Source organism: Taudactylus pleione, unplaced genomic scaffold, assembly GCF_031769625.1.
Source record: "Taudactylus pleione unplaced genomic scaffold, aTauple2 ptg000602l, whole genome shotgun sequence".
Lineage (NCBI taxonomy): Eukaryota > Metazoa > Chordata > Amphibia > Anura > Myobatrachidae > Taudactylus > Taudactylus pleione.
Window position 1 is genome coordinate 4,182,769 of NW_028285004.1, and position 18,033 is coordinate 4,200,801.

The following is an 18,033-nucleotide window of genomic DNA, read 5'->3' on the forward strand; positions in this document are numbered from 1 at the left end:
TGGTCACCTGTAAATTAGCTGGGGATTTTATCACTGATCTGGTCACCCCTGTCTAAAAGAAAAGGATGTTAGTACCAGCTACATCAACCATCATTACCGGTTCTTCCCTAGTACTTCCAGTTAACCTGCCTAGCTGTAGACTACAGGTATGATCTGACCCCTAGCGTTGGCTCTCACTCTCCAATACAGCATTTAAGGCCACAATTGGAGCAGGTGACTGTGGTAAATTTCCTGCATTCTGCATATATGTGGATATCTAGGTACTCCCTGGTTCGGGGGTCCTACCTTCTTCACCTTACAGTTCCTAATTACATGTCCCATTTGGTTGCAGTTAAAGCACCTTCATGAGTGGGGTGGGAGGGAAAAGGTTGTTGTGTGGGTTGGGCGGTAGAGAAAGATTGAGAGTGTGGATAGGGATTTTGAGGGTAATATGGTGGCTGTGGTTAGTATGTGTTTTGTGGCTGTGTGTGATAAGTGGGGAAGGGCTGTGTTTGTGGCTGTGCAGGATTTGTGAGGGCATTTAGCTGTGCAGGTGTATGTGTCTGGTGGCTGTGGTGTTATATTCATTCCTTCTAGAGCTTGGATGCTAACAGCCATTAGCTTCTCGCTCTGGGTCTCTCTCTTCTTGAGGATGTTTTTATTGTGTTCAATAGCGGACTCTCTGAGTGTGTCTACAGTAACTCCCCTCCAGCCAGGTAGAAAGGTCTGGACTCAGGTCTTTAGATTGTCTTTAAGACCATCCATAAGTACCATGATGACCATTTCCCTTTAATGAGTGCTATCTTTAATATCTTCTATCCCAGTGTACTGGGTGATAGCCTGCATAGCTCGGGTACAGTAATCTTCTGCAGATTCACTCTCTTTTTGTTTTATGGTGAAAATTTTAGTCCAGTTAACTACTACCGGAAAATATACACCCAATTGAGTTATTATGCGGGTAATGTTACCTTGGTTATCCTCGTCTGTTAAGGGACCTTCTCCCTCCAATACGCAATCTGTGATAAACTTTTTCACATCAGTATTGTGTGGAAGACATGCTCTTAACACCACTCACCAATCTTTATTGGTTGGCTTGTGAGCATTACCCAAATTTTTCACAAATCTTTGGCATTTTGCTAATTCCTCCTTAGGATCAAGGAAGTCTGTCATTATGGAATTTAGCTCAGCTCTTGTCCAAGGACAATGCATTTCTACATTCCTTGTGGGCACCACACCATTTGCATCTGGATTCCCATTGGGAACAGTTATTGTCCGGATGGGATGGAGACCATCCACACTGCTACCTTTGGCTTTGTTACCTGGCTGGAGATTCAGTCTATTACTGCTACGTATAGGATTAACTTCCTCTATGGGTACAGTGGATGTTAACTCTTCCTGTACTACCACTGATGAGGATGGGCCACCTCCCGTGCTCGTTGTAATGGAACATCTAACATTTGTATGGCATGGGAAATGGCAGACATAACAATAGGTTCATCATCCGCATTATAAACATTTTCCTTGTAATTACTCAAGAGAGGGTACAGGTTACATTTTTATGAGTTTTTACATTGACTGTACCTTCACCCCTATCCGCATAGGGTGGTGGTGGTGCACGTGAACCACTGACATTACCTTCCGCAACACTACCTTGCTGTGCATGCGGGCTACTTTGCAATGCGTGCGCAATGCTGTTTAGTGCTGCATGCACATTCCCCTGCATCGTGCCGCGACGCTGGTTTGCGTCGCGTGCACACCCTTAAACCACATATCCCCCTCGTGCTGCCACAACTTTAAACAATCGTTATACTTTGTCTTTTTCCTTCAAGAGTGCATCATACAGATGCTGTCTCGGCCATTGGCCCTCATTCAGACCCACTTGCGAGTGGCTGTCCGCTCGCAAGTGGGTCGATGGTCCCCACTGCGCATGCGCATGACGGAGGGAGCTCAGTCGTGCGTACGCGCGAGACCCGACGAGCGAAGGACTTTCCTTCGCTCGGAGTGTCTCTTCAAAGGAGGCGTGCTGTCGATGGTGACTGACAGCACGCCCCCTTTGGTGGGCATGCCGGGGGCGTGCCTGCCAGACGTAGGCGTTCCCAAGGGAACGCCTACCATCTGAAGCCGGCCCCACTGACATCACTAGTGATGTCAGTGGGAGTGATTTTGGCTCTGATAGAGCCAAAATCATTCCTGACCTTGCGGTTGAAAAACCCAACTGCAGGCTTTTGCTCGCAGTTTCGATGGTCGCGATGGTCAAGACCATCGCGACCATCATCCTGCACGCTCGTATATGCTGTGGGTGGTGACCCACAGCTATACGAGCGTCCAGGAGGACGCTCCATATTAATGGAGGTGGGCCCTGATTCAGAGCGAGCGCTCTGGTCAGAGCGTCCGGCTCTGAATCAGGGCCATTGTTCAATACCTCCTTATCAAAGCTGCCAATTCTGGGAAACTGTTTCACACTCATTCTCGTCATTTTAAACCATACATCACAGTACATAGTTGCATACGCACTGTACTTAGTATGCATAATATGTCATGCCGACTCAATCGGTGCTTCCAAGAGCAGCACATCATATAACATCTCTACCGTTTGCCTGTCTCCCATCTTGGGAAAATAACACTAAACTTTTCAATAGAGATTTAAATCGGTGAAAGAATGGCTACTTTTACTTACCTGTGGACGATATTAACAGGCCACGCCCACACACCTATGGAAGAATAACCAGGCTGCTTCCACGCACCTAAGCCCTTTTTGAGTACTTTGCACTGCTAGCATGTAGGCATTCCAATAACACTTACCCTTTTCAGTGATTTCGTCCACCACTACTCAGTTAATAATCACAATATACCGCAACTGTGCGGTTCAATCACAATGCCCAATAACCTTAACTGATCACTGGATGCTGCGATCACACTGAGAGCCGATACCTAACACAAAACAACAACTACACCTGCTGTGTGTATAGACTTCTGTATCTACTACCGAGCCACTAGGCCGACACCAGGCGCCTGGCCCCTAAAGGTCTTACGATACCCCTAGCTAGGGAACATGTTACCCCTACCAGTACCAACACACATTCACTGTTACACACCCTTTTCCTGCGCAGAAAAATAAATGTTTTCCCAGATTATGGCAACACTGACTAAGATATTTACAACAATGCTATCACGCTATCAATATCACAATGCAATCTCAACGGCTTTGTTTAAACATGCAGCAGCAATACAGGAAATACTAATACGCTATTGTGCGACTAGTCGCATACACAATAATGCGACTGCTACACAAAACGTATTATTAGCCTTATGCTATTATGTGACTTCCCCTTTTAACATGAAATTTTATCAACAAAAGGAAAACAAACTTTTTCTTTCTTGTTCCTGGATTCTAATCAGCACTCCTTGAACTCACACAATAACAGGTAGTGGTCTCTCAGCAACAAAGTGGTAGCAGGTATTCGAAGGCACAATGCATTCTTTCCTGCATATGGCGCCTCCACCCTTTGCTGAGAGATCGATAACCATGTGTTACCGTATGAATGGTAGCGTGATTTCACTCTATGAGCCCCCAACTATTGATTCCTACCTATCTATGCACTCTAAAATGTCGTTATTTAGCGTAATTAGTCGCACAAGAAATAATTGCTTTCCAAACTTTGATTGTGGTTCCAAAGCACAAAAAGATATTGTTCACCACAATGCAGATAGTTACATGCTGTGATCTAAATACAATTAGCGCAAACAAATTATACAATCACTAGGTACAGTCGTTACATACGCATGCACTCTGGATCCCGGCATCAAAGATGAAACCTCTGTCACAAAGAAGAAGATGACTGACTAGCTAGATTCAGAGAGCTTGCATATATACCCTTACAGAGATAGGCAATACAATAGACATGAGCTGGCATAATCCCATTGGTTCTTCCTTGTGGATCTTCTGTTACGATTTAGTTCATTGGTCCATTTGTACAGCAGTAGCTCATCCCTCCAACGGCTCTTTGTGTGTATCTTCCCGCTGAATAACTAATGAATGGACCGTACATACAAAGTACATTATATCACTAAATTCTCCATAATTCATAACGTGCAGACGCATGTTGCGATTTCCTTGCCGATGGAACCGGAAATCTGCAAATACACAGTGGTTTAGAATGACACCAAACACTGTCTGCTTATCATGTACTGAACCTTAGATATCAAATAACATGTATTTCACAACATTACTGATAATGAATAAAACCTTAAATATTAACCTTAAATGCTACGGAACCTTTTAGTGTAATTGTGTTAATGTGTAAGTATAGGGATATTAAGAAAATATGCTAGTTAGCGTTGTGCGTCTACATGTTTGTGAAGTACACCGTGGTATGTGTTTTGCAGGGTTGGTCATATTATATGTTCTAGTAAAGGTATGTATTTATATAATGAGGACTTTTAACATTGTTCTATTGCATGGGAATCTCACATTGCTAAATAATAGCATCGCCGTATGTACTTATAATGTGTGAGTTTCGCTAAAATGGTGCCGAGCGGTCATTTGCAAAATGGCGTCTTGTTGCCATTCGCAAAATGGCGTCGTGCAGATATTAATTTTAACAGATTCTGTCTTAACCAATTATCCAGCTTCGACAGAATCCATCTTAAAGTATGCCACGTATACATAGAAAGTACATGCAAAGGACAGGAGGGAGTTAATTCATTGTACAGAGACTGTCACATATTCACAGAACAGAAAAGCATATGTACATATATGGTAAGGAATGCAATTTCAAATGTTTAGCCAGCACTATAGTTTTTTCTGAAAATAATGAAATACAGATGTGTTTTCCAAGTGTGTGTATATATATATATATATACACACACACCTACTCTTGCATCATTAAGCAGAGATTGATTTTACATTGCACGAGGCAACAGTGTGGTGTTATTTTCTCTCCTATATAATTATTTAGCATATGCTTAAGCAGAGAAAGCCATGAGGGTCATCTGTACTCAAGTACTTTAGCCATAGCTCATGCACAGAATTAACAGTATGAATAAATCTGGTATGCTGAGAGCCGGCTCTTGGGGCGTTCTACCAGTGTAATTTGTTATTGTCTATTTTTTTGCTGGACTCTTTCTGCTTTGCTTTTCACTATATTTAATAGTATCAGCTTTTATGTGCTTTTATGCCTGCAATAATTATATTATTTCATCTCTATTGAGCGTTGTTGTCAATTGGTATTGAAGTTTTTTTTATTGTGAATGTAATCAATTATTTATAGATTGTCTCTTTGTGAATCTGTAGAAAATTGCAGCATATATTTTTAATGTCATTATTTTAGGGATTCTTTTTGACCAGCGCTATTAGTTTTCCTTTTGTGTAATCATTGTGCTTTATGGGAGCATTGATAAGTGCCCCATAATGTAAAAGCAGCAGAACTTTATTAGCCCATATCTAATATAAGTGCTGAAGTAAACCGTCTCGTGCAGGATACACCTACACAATAAGAGTGAACTGCCAAATAGATTCATCTAGACACATGCAAATGGACGCTAGCCAATTACATTGATATATTTGCTAATATATTGGGTCTGCTTTGTTTTCCAAGGTATGAGGAAATTACTTTCACCATTACACGGACACTGGATTGGGAGATTTTGGGTATGATTTACGGTACTAAAGAGTGGTTTTATCAAACCACTTTTTTTGTGATTTGATGCATGGTTTGTAAACCATGAAATTTACTAAAGGCCAAACAACATTTCAAACAGTGGCCCTGATTCAGAGCCGGACGCAAGTGGCTGCTCGGTCGCTCCGAACGATGTTTGCCCAACTGCGCATGCGTACGGATCGTAATACGCATGCGCGAACCACTCAGTGCGGCCGAAATTCATGTGTCCGCAAAATAGTGAATGCCTGATAATTTGAGTGACAGAAAGAGGCGTTTGTGGGTGGTAACAGGGGAAGGTGCTTGAAAACGGGGAGTGGAGATCCGATCGCAGGCGTGCTTAAAGGTCAAAACGGGCGTTTTATGGGTGTGCTTAATTAATACAGCAGCGTCATTGACCACGTCACTGGGTTATTTTATAGCCAGAACTGCTCGCAAAATTGTGGTAGCAAAAACCAACCACAAGAATAGCGAGCAGTTCATACCCTGGTCGATGTACTCGATTAATCTAATAAATAGCGGACATGACGTAGGATGCGAGCAGCCAGGGGGCGTATTTTTCCAAAAAACGAACGCAAGTTTTGTTCGCTCGTTCAGACCTAGAGGCGTCAACAGACCGCAAACAGCGAACGGTTCATTTGAATAGCCACCCCTTGTTTTAGAACGAACGACCGCAAATAGCGAGTGGCTCTGAATGAGGGCCAGTGTTTGTAAAAACTGATTGACTTAAAATTTTCATTCTTGTTTTTTTCAATTGCAAAGCATAGACATTGGGCAATGTATTAAAAAGTTGTTTGACAAACCACATGGAAAATACCTATTAAATGGAAAATAAAATAGCAAATCACAAGTTCTTGGAGGGTTCTACAGTGGATTGTCAGAAGGATAAAAAAAAAATATATATATATATATATATATATATACACACACATACACACATATATATATATATACACACATATATATATATATATATATATATATATACATACATACACACATATATACATACACACACACACATTCCCCTTACAATCCTTTTTGCAGAAAACGACCAATATAGTCTCCATTCTGGAGATAGGGCCTGATTCAGTAAAGATCACTAATGCGTACACAGCTGTGATTATGCATGGAATGCAGCAGCCTAAATATTAATTTACATCAGGTCTGACCAGCCGCAGAAACTGCAAGTCTCTTCGCATGCAAGTTGCATATGCAATCACAGTGGCTAATTTATGCACACCCTTGAAACAGCGTTTTTTTTACCACTCCCCAGTCACCACCCCGAAATGCTCACAGCCTGTCACTCACTCTGCGATGGCTTCCTCAGTGTGTCCATAATTGCAGTGCAGGTGCAGTGTGGTGCATACGCATGTGCAGTGGTGAACAATCGGTCGATCTGCGTATGTAATTGCAATTACGTACACTGCTGAATCAGGCCCATAGAATCAATTCTCAAAAAAATATGTGCTGTATATTTTCTTCTTCCCCAAAATGTACCTTCCAAGACTTCCCATGAAAAAAAAAAAAAGACATCCAACATGTTGTATCAGCCATAACCTGGCAGATTGCAGCTTCCTGAAACAACTCCTTGCTCAGTCAAGATTCTGATACATGAGCGCATTAAAGGGGGTGTGGGCTTGTGCCTGTGAGACCACGTTCTGATGTGTGTCATTTTGAGGGCTTGACCGTGTCTCACACCCATTCTCATCCTACTGGGGGCAGCCTTTCCGAACACTGGCGGGGTGTGGATGACGCGTACAGGGTTTTGTCTTATAAATGATTGTCCCTTTAAAACATTGGGTAGACTCACCTGGAACTTCCCTATGTTTGCAAGTAGAAGGCTATTACCTTTACCCCATTGTGTATTTCTATCAGCTTCAGTGATTATGCAAATTACTGCTGAATAAAAGGAGTTGTGCAAGCCACAAAACTTAGAATAAAGTGAAGTTGCTTGAAAATAGTTTTTTTATTGCTTATTAACCAATGTGTGTTTGATAATGTTTTAGACACAGATGTTTGTTTTTTTGTAACATATTCCAATAAAATATTATCTCCCGAGGTCTCCACATGTGGGATGTGACAATCTGGTTATATACACAGTCTGAGTACGTAACTCTCCAGGCATTGAAATCACTGTTTTTTGGTGGAGCTACAGGCTGAACTCCCAATTTATCAAGACAAAGACCAATGTACACATCTTCTAGGTGTACCCATCTAATAATTGGGGAGATGTTGACTATCTTATGTGCCAGATCTCCAGAGAACACATAGCCAGTCCCAGAACAAAATGGGGGATATTTACTCTCTGGGTAAACATCTGGAGGCATATACCATTTGCTGTTTGTGTCACGTATGGGTTGAGCATTTATTATTGCATATCCTGTGAAATAGTTAGTTCTTAGGGGCTGATCTGGTTTCAGAAGCTTGTTCACTAAATATTCTGTATTAACAATCATGTCACTGTCTGTCTTCATTACATACAAGGCATGTGGACAGTACGTGATTACCCAGATCAAACCCATCATTACCTTAATGGTTAGGTTGTTGTAGGTGTCTAAATAATCCTGTTGGATAATGTCATGATATTCCTGACTTTCATTCTTCAGAGCCTGTTCAGCATCAATAGTTATCTTCTTGTCATGACCTAATAAAAATAGCCTTAATATCTTGACCCCAGATACAAAATCTTCTTTTCCCCATGTTTGTCTTATAGCTTGACGAGCCTGTTGCTGCCATCTTTCCACAGTCACAAGCAGAATAAGGAATGGATCATGTTCTTTACATTTATTAGGCTCATTGATTATATACTTGTATCTATGGGGTATTTTAGGAGGATCTTCAGATGAAATATTTTCTAGCACCTCAACTGTAGTAAATGAAGAACTTGTAGATCCATTAAGTGATTTTATAAGGTAAGGGTTATCTAGCTTTAGAGACTTGTTTGTTTTAACTTTCAGAACAGGATAAATGCTGCGTACAGAATTGCCTAAACTAACTAATCTCAAGGGAAGCCAGGTGTAATTACTTAGGATCAACAATATCAAAGTAAGAAGAACCGAGAACAGGAACAATACATGGTTGGTATTCTTCTTTGCATACAAATAACAGTTTGACTTTTTCAACAAGATCATGATGAAATTGGTCAGAAGTGCTTCACAGTTCTACAAATGTCATTAATTGTTGTAATGTTTGTTTCTAGTGGAGTCCATACAGAACTTGCATCCGTCACTGCTAATCTTGGAAATGTCACCTAAAAGCATAGCAGAAAGAAAAATACATATAAGCACAGTACGTAGAGGGACATTCCTTTGTTCTCAAAGTCCTACTCCTTATTATCATTAACTTTTTATACAGCACTGGTATATATCTTTACACTTGACCATTGCTCTCTCTTTGTTCAAGACATCACACCATGAAATAGCAGATACATATATATATGCTCATATGAGCCTCTTTATTTTACAGCAGTAGGTGTTCATCCCAAAGCACACAACATGGTCACCATAATGATGTAAGTGGCATATCAAAGCATTCAGAGGCACAGGAAGGAAAAGCCTGAAATTTGGAATTGTATGAAACTACTTTATTACAATATGCACGAGACTCCAGAATTCCCAGAGGCCATTACTTTGCTGTTCTAATATATTTTTTATTACACAATAGACTAATACTTACATTCAATCTGGATTTAATATCTAGTGGCTAAATTGCTGAACACTCACAGGCTATTCCATTTACCCCTATGACTTGTTGAGACACTAAAGAAGAACAACAAGCGGAAGCAAGAGGTACAGAAAATGAAGCAGCCAAACAAATAACCAGATAGATAACAGGAATTTTTCATGCAAAGTTTTTTTAAAGTAAATGCAGAAAAATTGAAGAATGACATTACCTCAGATTTTGCACACCTTATAACAGTAGCTTAACACAAAGAGCTGCATTTATTATGTTACATGTTATAGTATACAATAATATTTACATTATCCAGTTTCTAATTAAATAGAACAATGGTGTAAATGTATTTTTTTGGTTTTTAGGTTGGTCATGCATGCGCAATGGCAAACAATCTCTTGATTTGTGTAATTATTGGCCTTGTGTAAATCTTTATATCATGCCCTGTGCATTCACCCAGTTCCATCACTTCAGCATTGATTTCAATGTTGATTTATGTTTGGAAGATATAGCAGCCTTTAAAAATGTAAATAAGAGGTTAGTGGTGCTCAGGTTAACTGACCCATCAACTTTCAGTGACAAAACAGTATCTTGACATGTTGGTGTAGGATAAGAAATAGGAAGAGTAACCACTCAGGAAGGATCATGAATATGTTGAGCATAATCAGAATTTAAATTGGATAGGGCAGCCATAGGACCAAAACAAATGTACCAGAGGTACAACTTTGTTCTTGTCTTCACACCTTTAATACCCAAATTTGCAAATAGAGCAGGGAAATGCATTAAAATTACAGATAAGTGGTTTAGTTTCCCTGGAATCTGAACACACCCATACTTAAGGGTTATGAGTGTATCAGAGTCCCAACTCGGGTCTTCCTGCCAAGTTCGGATCCCAGAATGAAGCAAAACACCATCTTTTGGAGTTGAATCTTGTGTGTTTTGGATTGTATATAAAAGTCCACCTTTGTGATCGGGTACCATTTCACACAGGAGAGTGGAGAGAGAGGGTGTGGGACTGTGGGCTTGAGCACTGTGTTGAAAAAAAACACCATTAGGGTGCCATTAGTAGTAGGAAGAGTAGGTACTGTAGGAGTGCAAATAGTTTTTAAGTGGTAGCTGAAGTAGGTGCCTGGAGGAAAGGGGCAGGGTGACTCAGGCATTCCCATTGTCAGTGTGTTTCTTTAATTTGTTATACACACTGATACACACAATTCTTTTAATAAAACTGCATGGTAAAGATAACACCCCCTCCTTTCACTCGCTCTTTATTTGTTGTATATTCACTTGGTGTGGTGGCAGATAAGTTGAACAACAGTAGCTTCACTCCTGTTCTGGTATAAAATAAAATTAGAGCTATTGGGGTGGGGGGTACGGCCTTCAGTGTCACAGTACTTATATATGGATACACTGGGGTACGGCACAAATAAAAAACAACTATAACTTTTTTTTAAACATTTTTCTTTTTTTTAAACTTTTTTTTTTTAACATTTGTAAATTTTTTTATTTTTTTTTAAGTACTGGAGTGGATGGACACTGGACAGGTGCTTCGGCAGCACTGGAGCGGATGGACACCAGACAGGTGCATTGGCAGCACTGGAGCGGATGGACACCGGACAGGAGAGTCAGCTGTACGGGTGCAGGTGGACACTGGACAGATGCGTCGGCAGCACAAGAGTGGATAGACACAGCACAGCACTGAGCACAGCAAAGCCTCTGGATGGAAACAGCACAGCCCCTGGATGGATACAGCACAGCCCATACAACACAGCCGGAGTGAAGCATGGCATCAATCACCACGAGTAGGGACTTGTATACAATCCAAAGCCTACAGGAATCCAACACAGGAATGATGACATTTAGCCACATTTTTAGATCTGAGTCAGGCTGGCAGACCCAAGCCCAACTCTGATCCAGTTTGTATTTGTAATTTCCCTCTCATCTTTAAATAAAACCAATCATGGGTCAGTCGATAGAAGAGTATGAGCAGCAACCTCTAGGGCTATGGCTGCTGCCAGTCATAGTACTTCAGCATCTACTAAATGATGTTAATTAAGGTGGTCAAATTAAGCTTCATTTAGTATAAAATTTAGCAGTCATTTTCATACATGAAAACAATAACGAAAACACACAAGACAAAATATTATTATTTTGCTTATTAAGCCTACTGGTGAAATATTTCCTTAAAAGAAACACTCATTAAATTGAATGCACATTAACAGCAGGTTTTTAGTGGTCAAGCACATTATCAGATAGTGAATCAATTAATCCTTTACCTGGCTTCCAGTAAATAGTACTCCACCTCCATTTACCTGTGCTGACCTCAGGCCTTTGATTTAGTTCTTGATTAATAAAAACATTCTATAGTATCGTATAGCTTATATTTAAACCACCATCTGTCTGCCACTGCTGTAGATGTGCTACAGTATATTTTTTTTAAACAGGTTCCATGGGTGAAAACAATATTGTGAGATGTGAGGTGGTCAAACTAGACTGGAAATGAACATTATTGAGGTTAATAATACTGTAGAAACACAAACATGCCCAAATTACATGATTTTAGCTGTTTTTATCAATTTTTAAAGAAATTCAGATCCAAAAGCAAAACAATTGACAGCTGCTGCAAGGTAAGTGTGTGTAATGTATGTGTGGCGTATATATATATATATATATATATATATTTATTATATATACACACACACATACATACACACACATATATACATACATACATACACATGTACACACACATATACATACACACATGTGTGTGTGGAAACCCTCATGTAAAAATCTTGTGTTTGCCCCTGATAGTGGCTTAGTCATGAATTTCCAATGCAGTCTTTTTTCCTCTGTTATGAATTTTCAGAGATTTCCCATTCCCACCAAAGGATTTTATGAAGACCTGCACTTAAAAAGCCTTTTTCAAACCCCCATCCTAGTTAGACCAATGATGAGATTTGAATTTCTCTTTTGCAGATGGGCTACATGATCATCCCAAGTCTGATTTTCATTTTACAGTATATTGAATGTTTTCTCAAACTCTGTCACTTAACACACTTGTACTCAAGCTAGATGATCTGGAAAACATGCGCTGTTAAGGACACATGAAGATAGGGTTGGAGCAATCTCTAAAACAGATATTCAAGATCATCCCAAAGTGAAGTGGGATGATCTAATTCAGGGGTAGACAACCTGATCTAGTTAAAAAGTTTGTTGAGGATTGGGAAAACATCTGTGAATATATCACAAGCAGTTCAAAGTTATATCATCTCTCATAGATTACATAAAATATCATCTTCTACCTCTACTACTGTAGGTGAGGCTGGTCCTCTGCAGGTTACCTTCTACATATTTTGTGGGAATCACCCAAATTAATAAATTAAGTTCTGTAAAAAGGTCAAGAACATTCTCATGTTAATCATATTGTTTGATGTTTTCCTTAACACAAAATGGATTTTTGCTTTGACTTCCTATCTCCTCTATCACTAAACATCAATATAAGCTCATTAGGCACATTGGCCCTCATTCAGAGCCGTACGCTCTGAGCAGAGCGCACGCTCTGAATGAGGGCCGCCCTCCATAATTATGGAGCGTCCTCCTGGACGCTCGTATAGCTGTGGGTCACCACCCACAGCCTATACGAGCGTGCAGTTTGATGGCCGCGATGGTCTTGACCATCGCGACCATCGAAACTGCGAGCCGGAGCCTGTGGTTGTGGTTTTCAACCGCAAGGCCCGGAGTGATTTTGGCTCTATCAGAGCCAAAGTCACTCCCACTGACATCACTAGTGCTGTCAGTGGGCCGGCTTCTGACGGTAGGCGTTCCCTTGGGAACGCCCCCGTCAGGGAGGCACGCCCCCAGCACGCCCACCAAAGGGGGCGTGCTGTCAATCAACATCGACAGCACGCCCCCTTTGATCAGACACAACGAGCGAAGGAAAGTCCTTCGCTCGTTGCGTCTGGCGCATGCGCACGACGGAGCTCCCGCCGTCGTGCGCATGCGCAGTGCACAACATCGACCCACTTGCGAGCGGACAGCCGCTTGTGAGTGGGTCTGAATCAGGCCCATTATTCCTGCAACCATCTGCTAACTGCCAGCTGACTAGCTTTTCATGTTCTAAATAGCAACTGGTATGCACTAGTCAGAGAACTATAATCACCAGTTAAAGAACTCTGTTACAGCCAAGACAATTATCTGGTCCTTAACTGCGCTTCTGGCAAAGCAGTGACCAAGGTATAGGTCTCTCCGGTTTTTTCGCAGTCTTACAAAATACACACTTTTTGGTGAATACAATGCAGGAGCAGTTATGGTTGACTTACATTCAAGCCCAAAGGCAGCAGGTCCCATTCAGAGTTTGGCTCAGGAAAGTCTGATTGTGCGCATTGTAAAACACAAGGACATTTTAATTCAAAGAAGAAAGATTACCCTGATTATAGGGAGTCTTGGGACACCTTCAAATTAAAATCACTTACAATTTTCTTAGGCAAATTTATGTGGTCAGCTGTTTAATATACGAGTCCCAGCAGACTAGATTCTACAATTCAGTGCTAACAGTTTATGTGGCACCAGTCAATTAGGATGCAAAGTGTGACCAGGGGAAGATAGCTCCTTTGGGGGACTTGGTATTGAGTGTTATGGTGCTTTGCAAACCCACATGTCTACATTTAAGTACTATGTAAACAGCCAATACATATACATAAATGGTACCTTAGTGGGCCAAATGGTTAGAACAGCCTTGATGCAGCATGTATATTGTAGTCACTTATGACATGGGATAGTATCCATAATATCCTGCTTCACATTCATGATCGGTAAACAACAAAAGCTTGTGTTCAATGTTACTTTTCTAGTCTAAATAGCAACTGGTATGCACTAGCCAGAGAGCTATAATCACCCGTTAAAGAACTCTGTTACAGCCAAGTCAATTATCTGGTCCTTAACTGCTCTTCTGGCAAGATGTAGGTGCAATATTTTTAGTAAGAGGATTTTCTCCCATTCTCCATCATTTGGTCTATAGCAACCTTGCTCATCCAGGTATTTGTGGTGAAGTAGTATATTTAAGACTTTACCACTGGCACACCCGACTTCCATAGCCCTACTTACAGACAACTGGAAAAATACACACCACATTCTTGATTTGGCATGTCTGGTGGTATCCAGAAAATATGGCAGTTTTTATTTCCAGTGGAAATCTCAGCAGGTTAGTCACACAGAGAATCAGAAACACACCATAAAAGAATGAGGGCCTGAGATAGATGCAAACCCAATATTTTCGCAGTTGGCTGATGTTTTAATTACTACGCATGGGTCAGAGTCACATGGTGCATGCATCCTGATGGATTACCATTGTCACTCGCAGTGATGATTTATACGCAAAGTGATTGACAGACAGGGACCATGTATGGGCAACAACGGGGGGATGACAACTGAAATGCTGGCATGTCATGTATGATTTCTGGCCGTGTCTTAGCCTGCAATTGCGATTCCATGCGCAGTTGCACAGGCTCCAGCATCTCAGTTCTGGCAGCCAGTCAGGCTACAGTTATGACAGCCATAATGTTACTCAGAAGTTCAATAATCAACTGATCTACGTCCAATAATAAGACTTTCTTTGTAATCGCTTGGTTTTGCAAAGATGCCTGTGGAAGTCTCAATACAAATCTATGAAGCTGCTACATTTGCATATTTCGTACAGAGATGTACTCATGACAAGATTTGCATCCATTGCTTAATCAGAGGCTGTGACTAACAGCACCTGCTCTCAGATGCATCAGAGACTCACTATCAGGCTAAAACCATCTCACTTGCCTGTGCCATTGTTCCTACTTCATGAGCAAGTCTTAGTGGACACATCAACTTCTCTCTTAGCACCTCATTGTATTCTTAGAACTCTATAAAACAAAAACCATCGCTATATAAAAGGAAAGAGATGGACGGTGCAATAACACAATATAACACAATTTATTAAAACCAACAATTGTATGAATGATGTCAATATAAAAAGTCCATAACAGAACTAAGTAAAAAGTCTATGCCTGTAATAAATGACTGGACCTAGGACAAACTCCTATCCATCCCAACTTGAAAAAATGGATTGTTAGTGAATAAGCACTTGGTTTACCATGCGGTGGTGTGACAGTCACCCTCACAGTCCTTTTAGCATCAAAGACGCAGAGTTATCGGCTGTGGATATATAATGTCTTTAATAGATAGGCACTTGGTTTACCATGCGATGGTGTAGCAATCACCCACACAGTCCTTTTGGCATCCAAGACGCAATTGTATTGGCTGTGTAAGGAGTCCACATGGAAAGTTCCAAATTGTAGCAACAAGTCCTGGGGAGGAGTATGGCAGGGTCCAAACAATGGTCCAGTAATGGAATAGGCAGACAGGTCTCAATGCATTTCACTGGATAATGTTAACACCCAGCTTCTTCAGGAGTATGAAGCAAAGATGCCTGTGGAAGTCTCAATACAAATCTATGAAGCTGCTACATTTGCATATTTTGTACAGAGATGTACTCATGACAGGATTTGCATCCATTGCTTAATCAGAGGCTGAGACTCTAACAGCACCTGCTCTCAGATGCATCAGAGACTCACTATCAGGCTAAAACCATCTCACTTGCCTGTGCCATTGTTCCTGCTTCATGAGCAAGTCTTAGTGGACACACCAACTTCTCCCTTAGCACCTCATTGTATTCTTAGAACTCTGGCTTTCAAATACATAAATTCCTACAGGACTCTCCCTTTTGGTACAGTCACACTGACATGCACTTGTCACACATAGATTTAGCCATACATTGTTCTGATAGGGTACTGAATAATAACAGCTGTACCACCAAAACAAAAGTTGAACTTGAAACCCAAAACAAAATTTAGGGCTACACAGTGAAGTACAGTAATAACCTGTTATTCAGATGCTTTGTGGTAGCAATTTTTTAGATAGCAATTTATAGAAAAGAAAAAATAACACTGTACTAAAAAATAGTTATGAATAAATTCAAAATGAGATCATTAACACTATATTTCCACGGAAATTGTGGCAATATTAAAAAACAAACAAAAAACTATTCAAATCTTAAATGTTTAATTCTCCTCAAATCACTCAATAAGAATATATCAAAGTCCTTAAAATAAGAATGTATTAGCATATGGCATCTAAAATAGCTGTAAAAAACATAACACGATGAATAAAGCTCAGATCCTAATTAAACACATCTTAAAGAATAAATAATTGCTTTATCACCATGTTACTCTGCCTACAGACACTGGGCCTGGTAAAAAGGTTGATCATGCATTGCATGCACAAAACTAATGTGTATATTTGTCCACATGCATCCAACCCTAGCCATACGCTTGCATTTATAGCCATCCTTATCAGTGTACACTTGCACGATCCCTGACCATGTAGCAAAAGATCCATCTAAAAACAAGCATAATTCTCCATATATAAAAAAGAGATAGCGCTGCACAAAGTAAATAGACTGGAATTCAATAATTAACAACCCTCAAGGGTTTATTGAAAAAGTTTAAACAATAATTGAATACACATAAAATATGGGATGTAGTCAAAATACTGATGGCCGGGAAGCCATCTGACGAAATCCAGATGTCTAAATTGTGATTAAAGATAGGCGTCTAAATTCCGACGCCTATCTTTAACCTGATGACGAAATCCCAAAAGACAGCTTCCTGTACAAAGGTAAGCCAGCTATTGTTAGCTCTTAGCCACGGGGGAGTTTAGGTTTAGGCACCCCAGGGGGGGACTTAAGGTTAGTTACCCCCCAAGGGAGGGTTAGACTGTGGAGAGGGGTTGTTAGGGTTAAGCAGCACTAGGGGGAGGTTAGGGTTAGACACCATTCCGGGAGGGTTAGGTTTAGGTTGCGGGGAAGGGGGGGTTAGGTTTAGGCACCCCCAGGGGCACTTAGGGTTAGGCACCAAAAGGGAGGGTTCGGGATCTTCTTGTTTTGGCTTCAGACGTCTGTATTTCATACACAACCCATTAAGTACACCTCATAAAAATAAGATACATATAATAATTAAATAATAAATGTATATAAAAGATAAATCCACATAATAACTATGCTCACCAGCTGGGAGATGGATACATACATTGTATCCTATGCTTGGTTCTAAGTTATCTGTATCCCTGGAAACAATATGTCCATAGTAAATATAGTAGCAGTTCAGTGGATGCCAGTGATAGATAACGGTTTAAGGGGCATATATATCAAAGCTGGGAGAGAGATAAAATTGTAACAAATAAATCACTAACCACTCAGCTCCTATCATTTTTTAAACAGTTTACAAAATGTAAATAGGAAGCTGATTGGTTAGTACTTTATCTCTCACAATTTTATCTCTCGGGCTCCCGTCAGCGGCAGCCCGACATGAGCAGAGTTCGGAGTAGCGGAAGCCCGACAGCATTGGAAATCCCAATCGTGGATAGGTGAGTATCTACTAACCTAACCCCCCTACCCCTAACCCTCCTTAGGGGTGCCAAACCCTAACTTCCCCCCCAAGTGCCTAACCCTAATCCCCCCTCTAAGTGCCTAACCCTAATCCCCCCTCTAAGTGCCTAACCCTAACCACCCCCTTCCCCACTGCCTAACCCTAAGTACCCCCTGGGGGTGCCTAACCCTAACCCTCCCTCCCCCGAGCCTAACCCTAACCCTCCCGGGGGGGTGCCAAACCCTATGTCCCCCCGGGAGCCCTATACC

The 18,033-nt window shown here is 40.9% G+C and overlaps 1 protein-coding gene across 5 annotated transcripts in view; it reads right to left on the reverse strand.

Moving 5' to 3' along the window:
* Positions 1-7,595: 7,595 nt before the first annotated feature.
* The window catches only part of LOC148480751 (beta-1,3-galactosyltransferase 2-like), a 60,589-nt gene continuing 50,151 nt past the window's right edge, over positions 7,596-18,033 (reverse strand). For all 5 annotated transcript variants that reach the window (XM_088453894.1, XM_088453893.1, XM_088453890.1 and 2 more), the window contains one exon: positions 7,596-8,889. In XM_088453894.1, the coding sequence (XP_088310020.1) occupies positions 7,616-8,770 (1,155 nt within the window). In that variant the 5' untranslated portion in view covers positions 8,771-8,889 and the 3' untranslated portion in view covers positions 7,596-7,615. The remainder of the gene's footprint in view (positions 8,890-18,033) is intronic.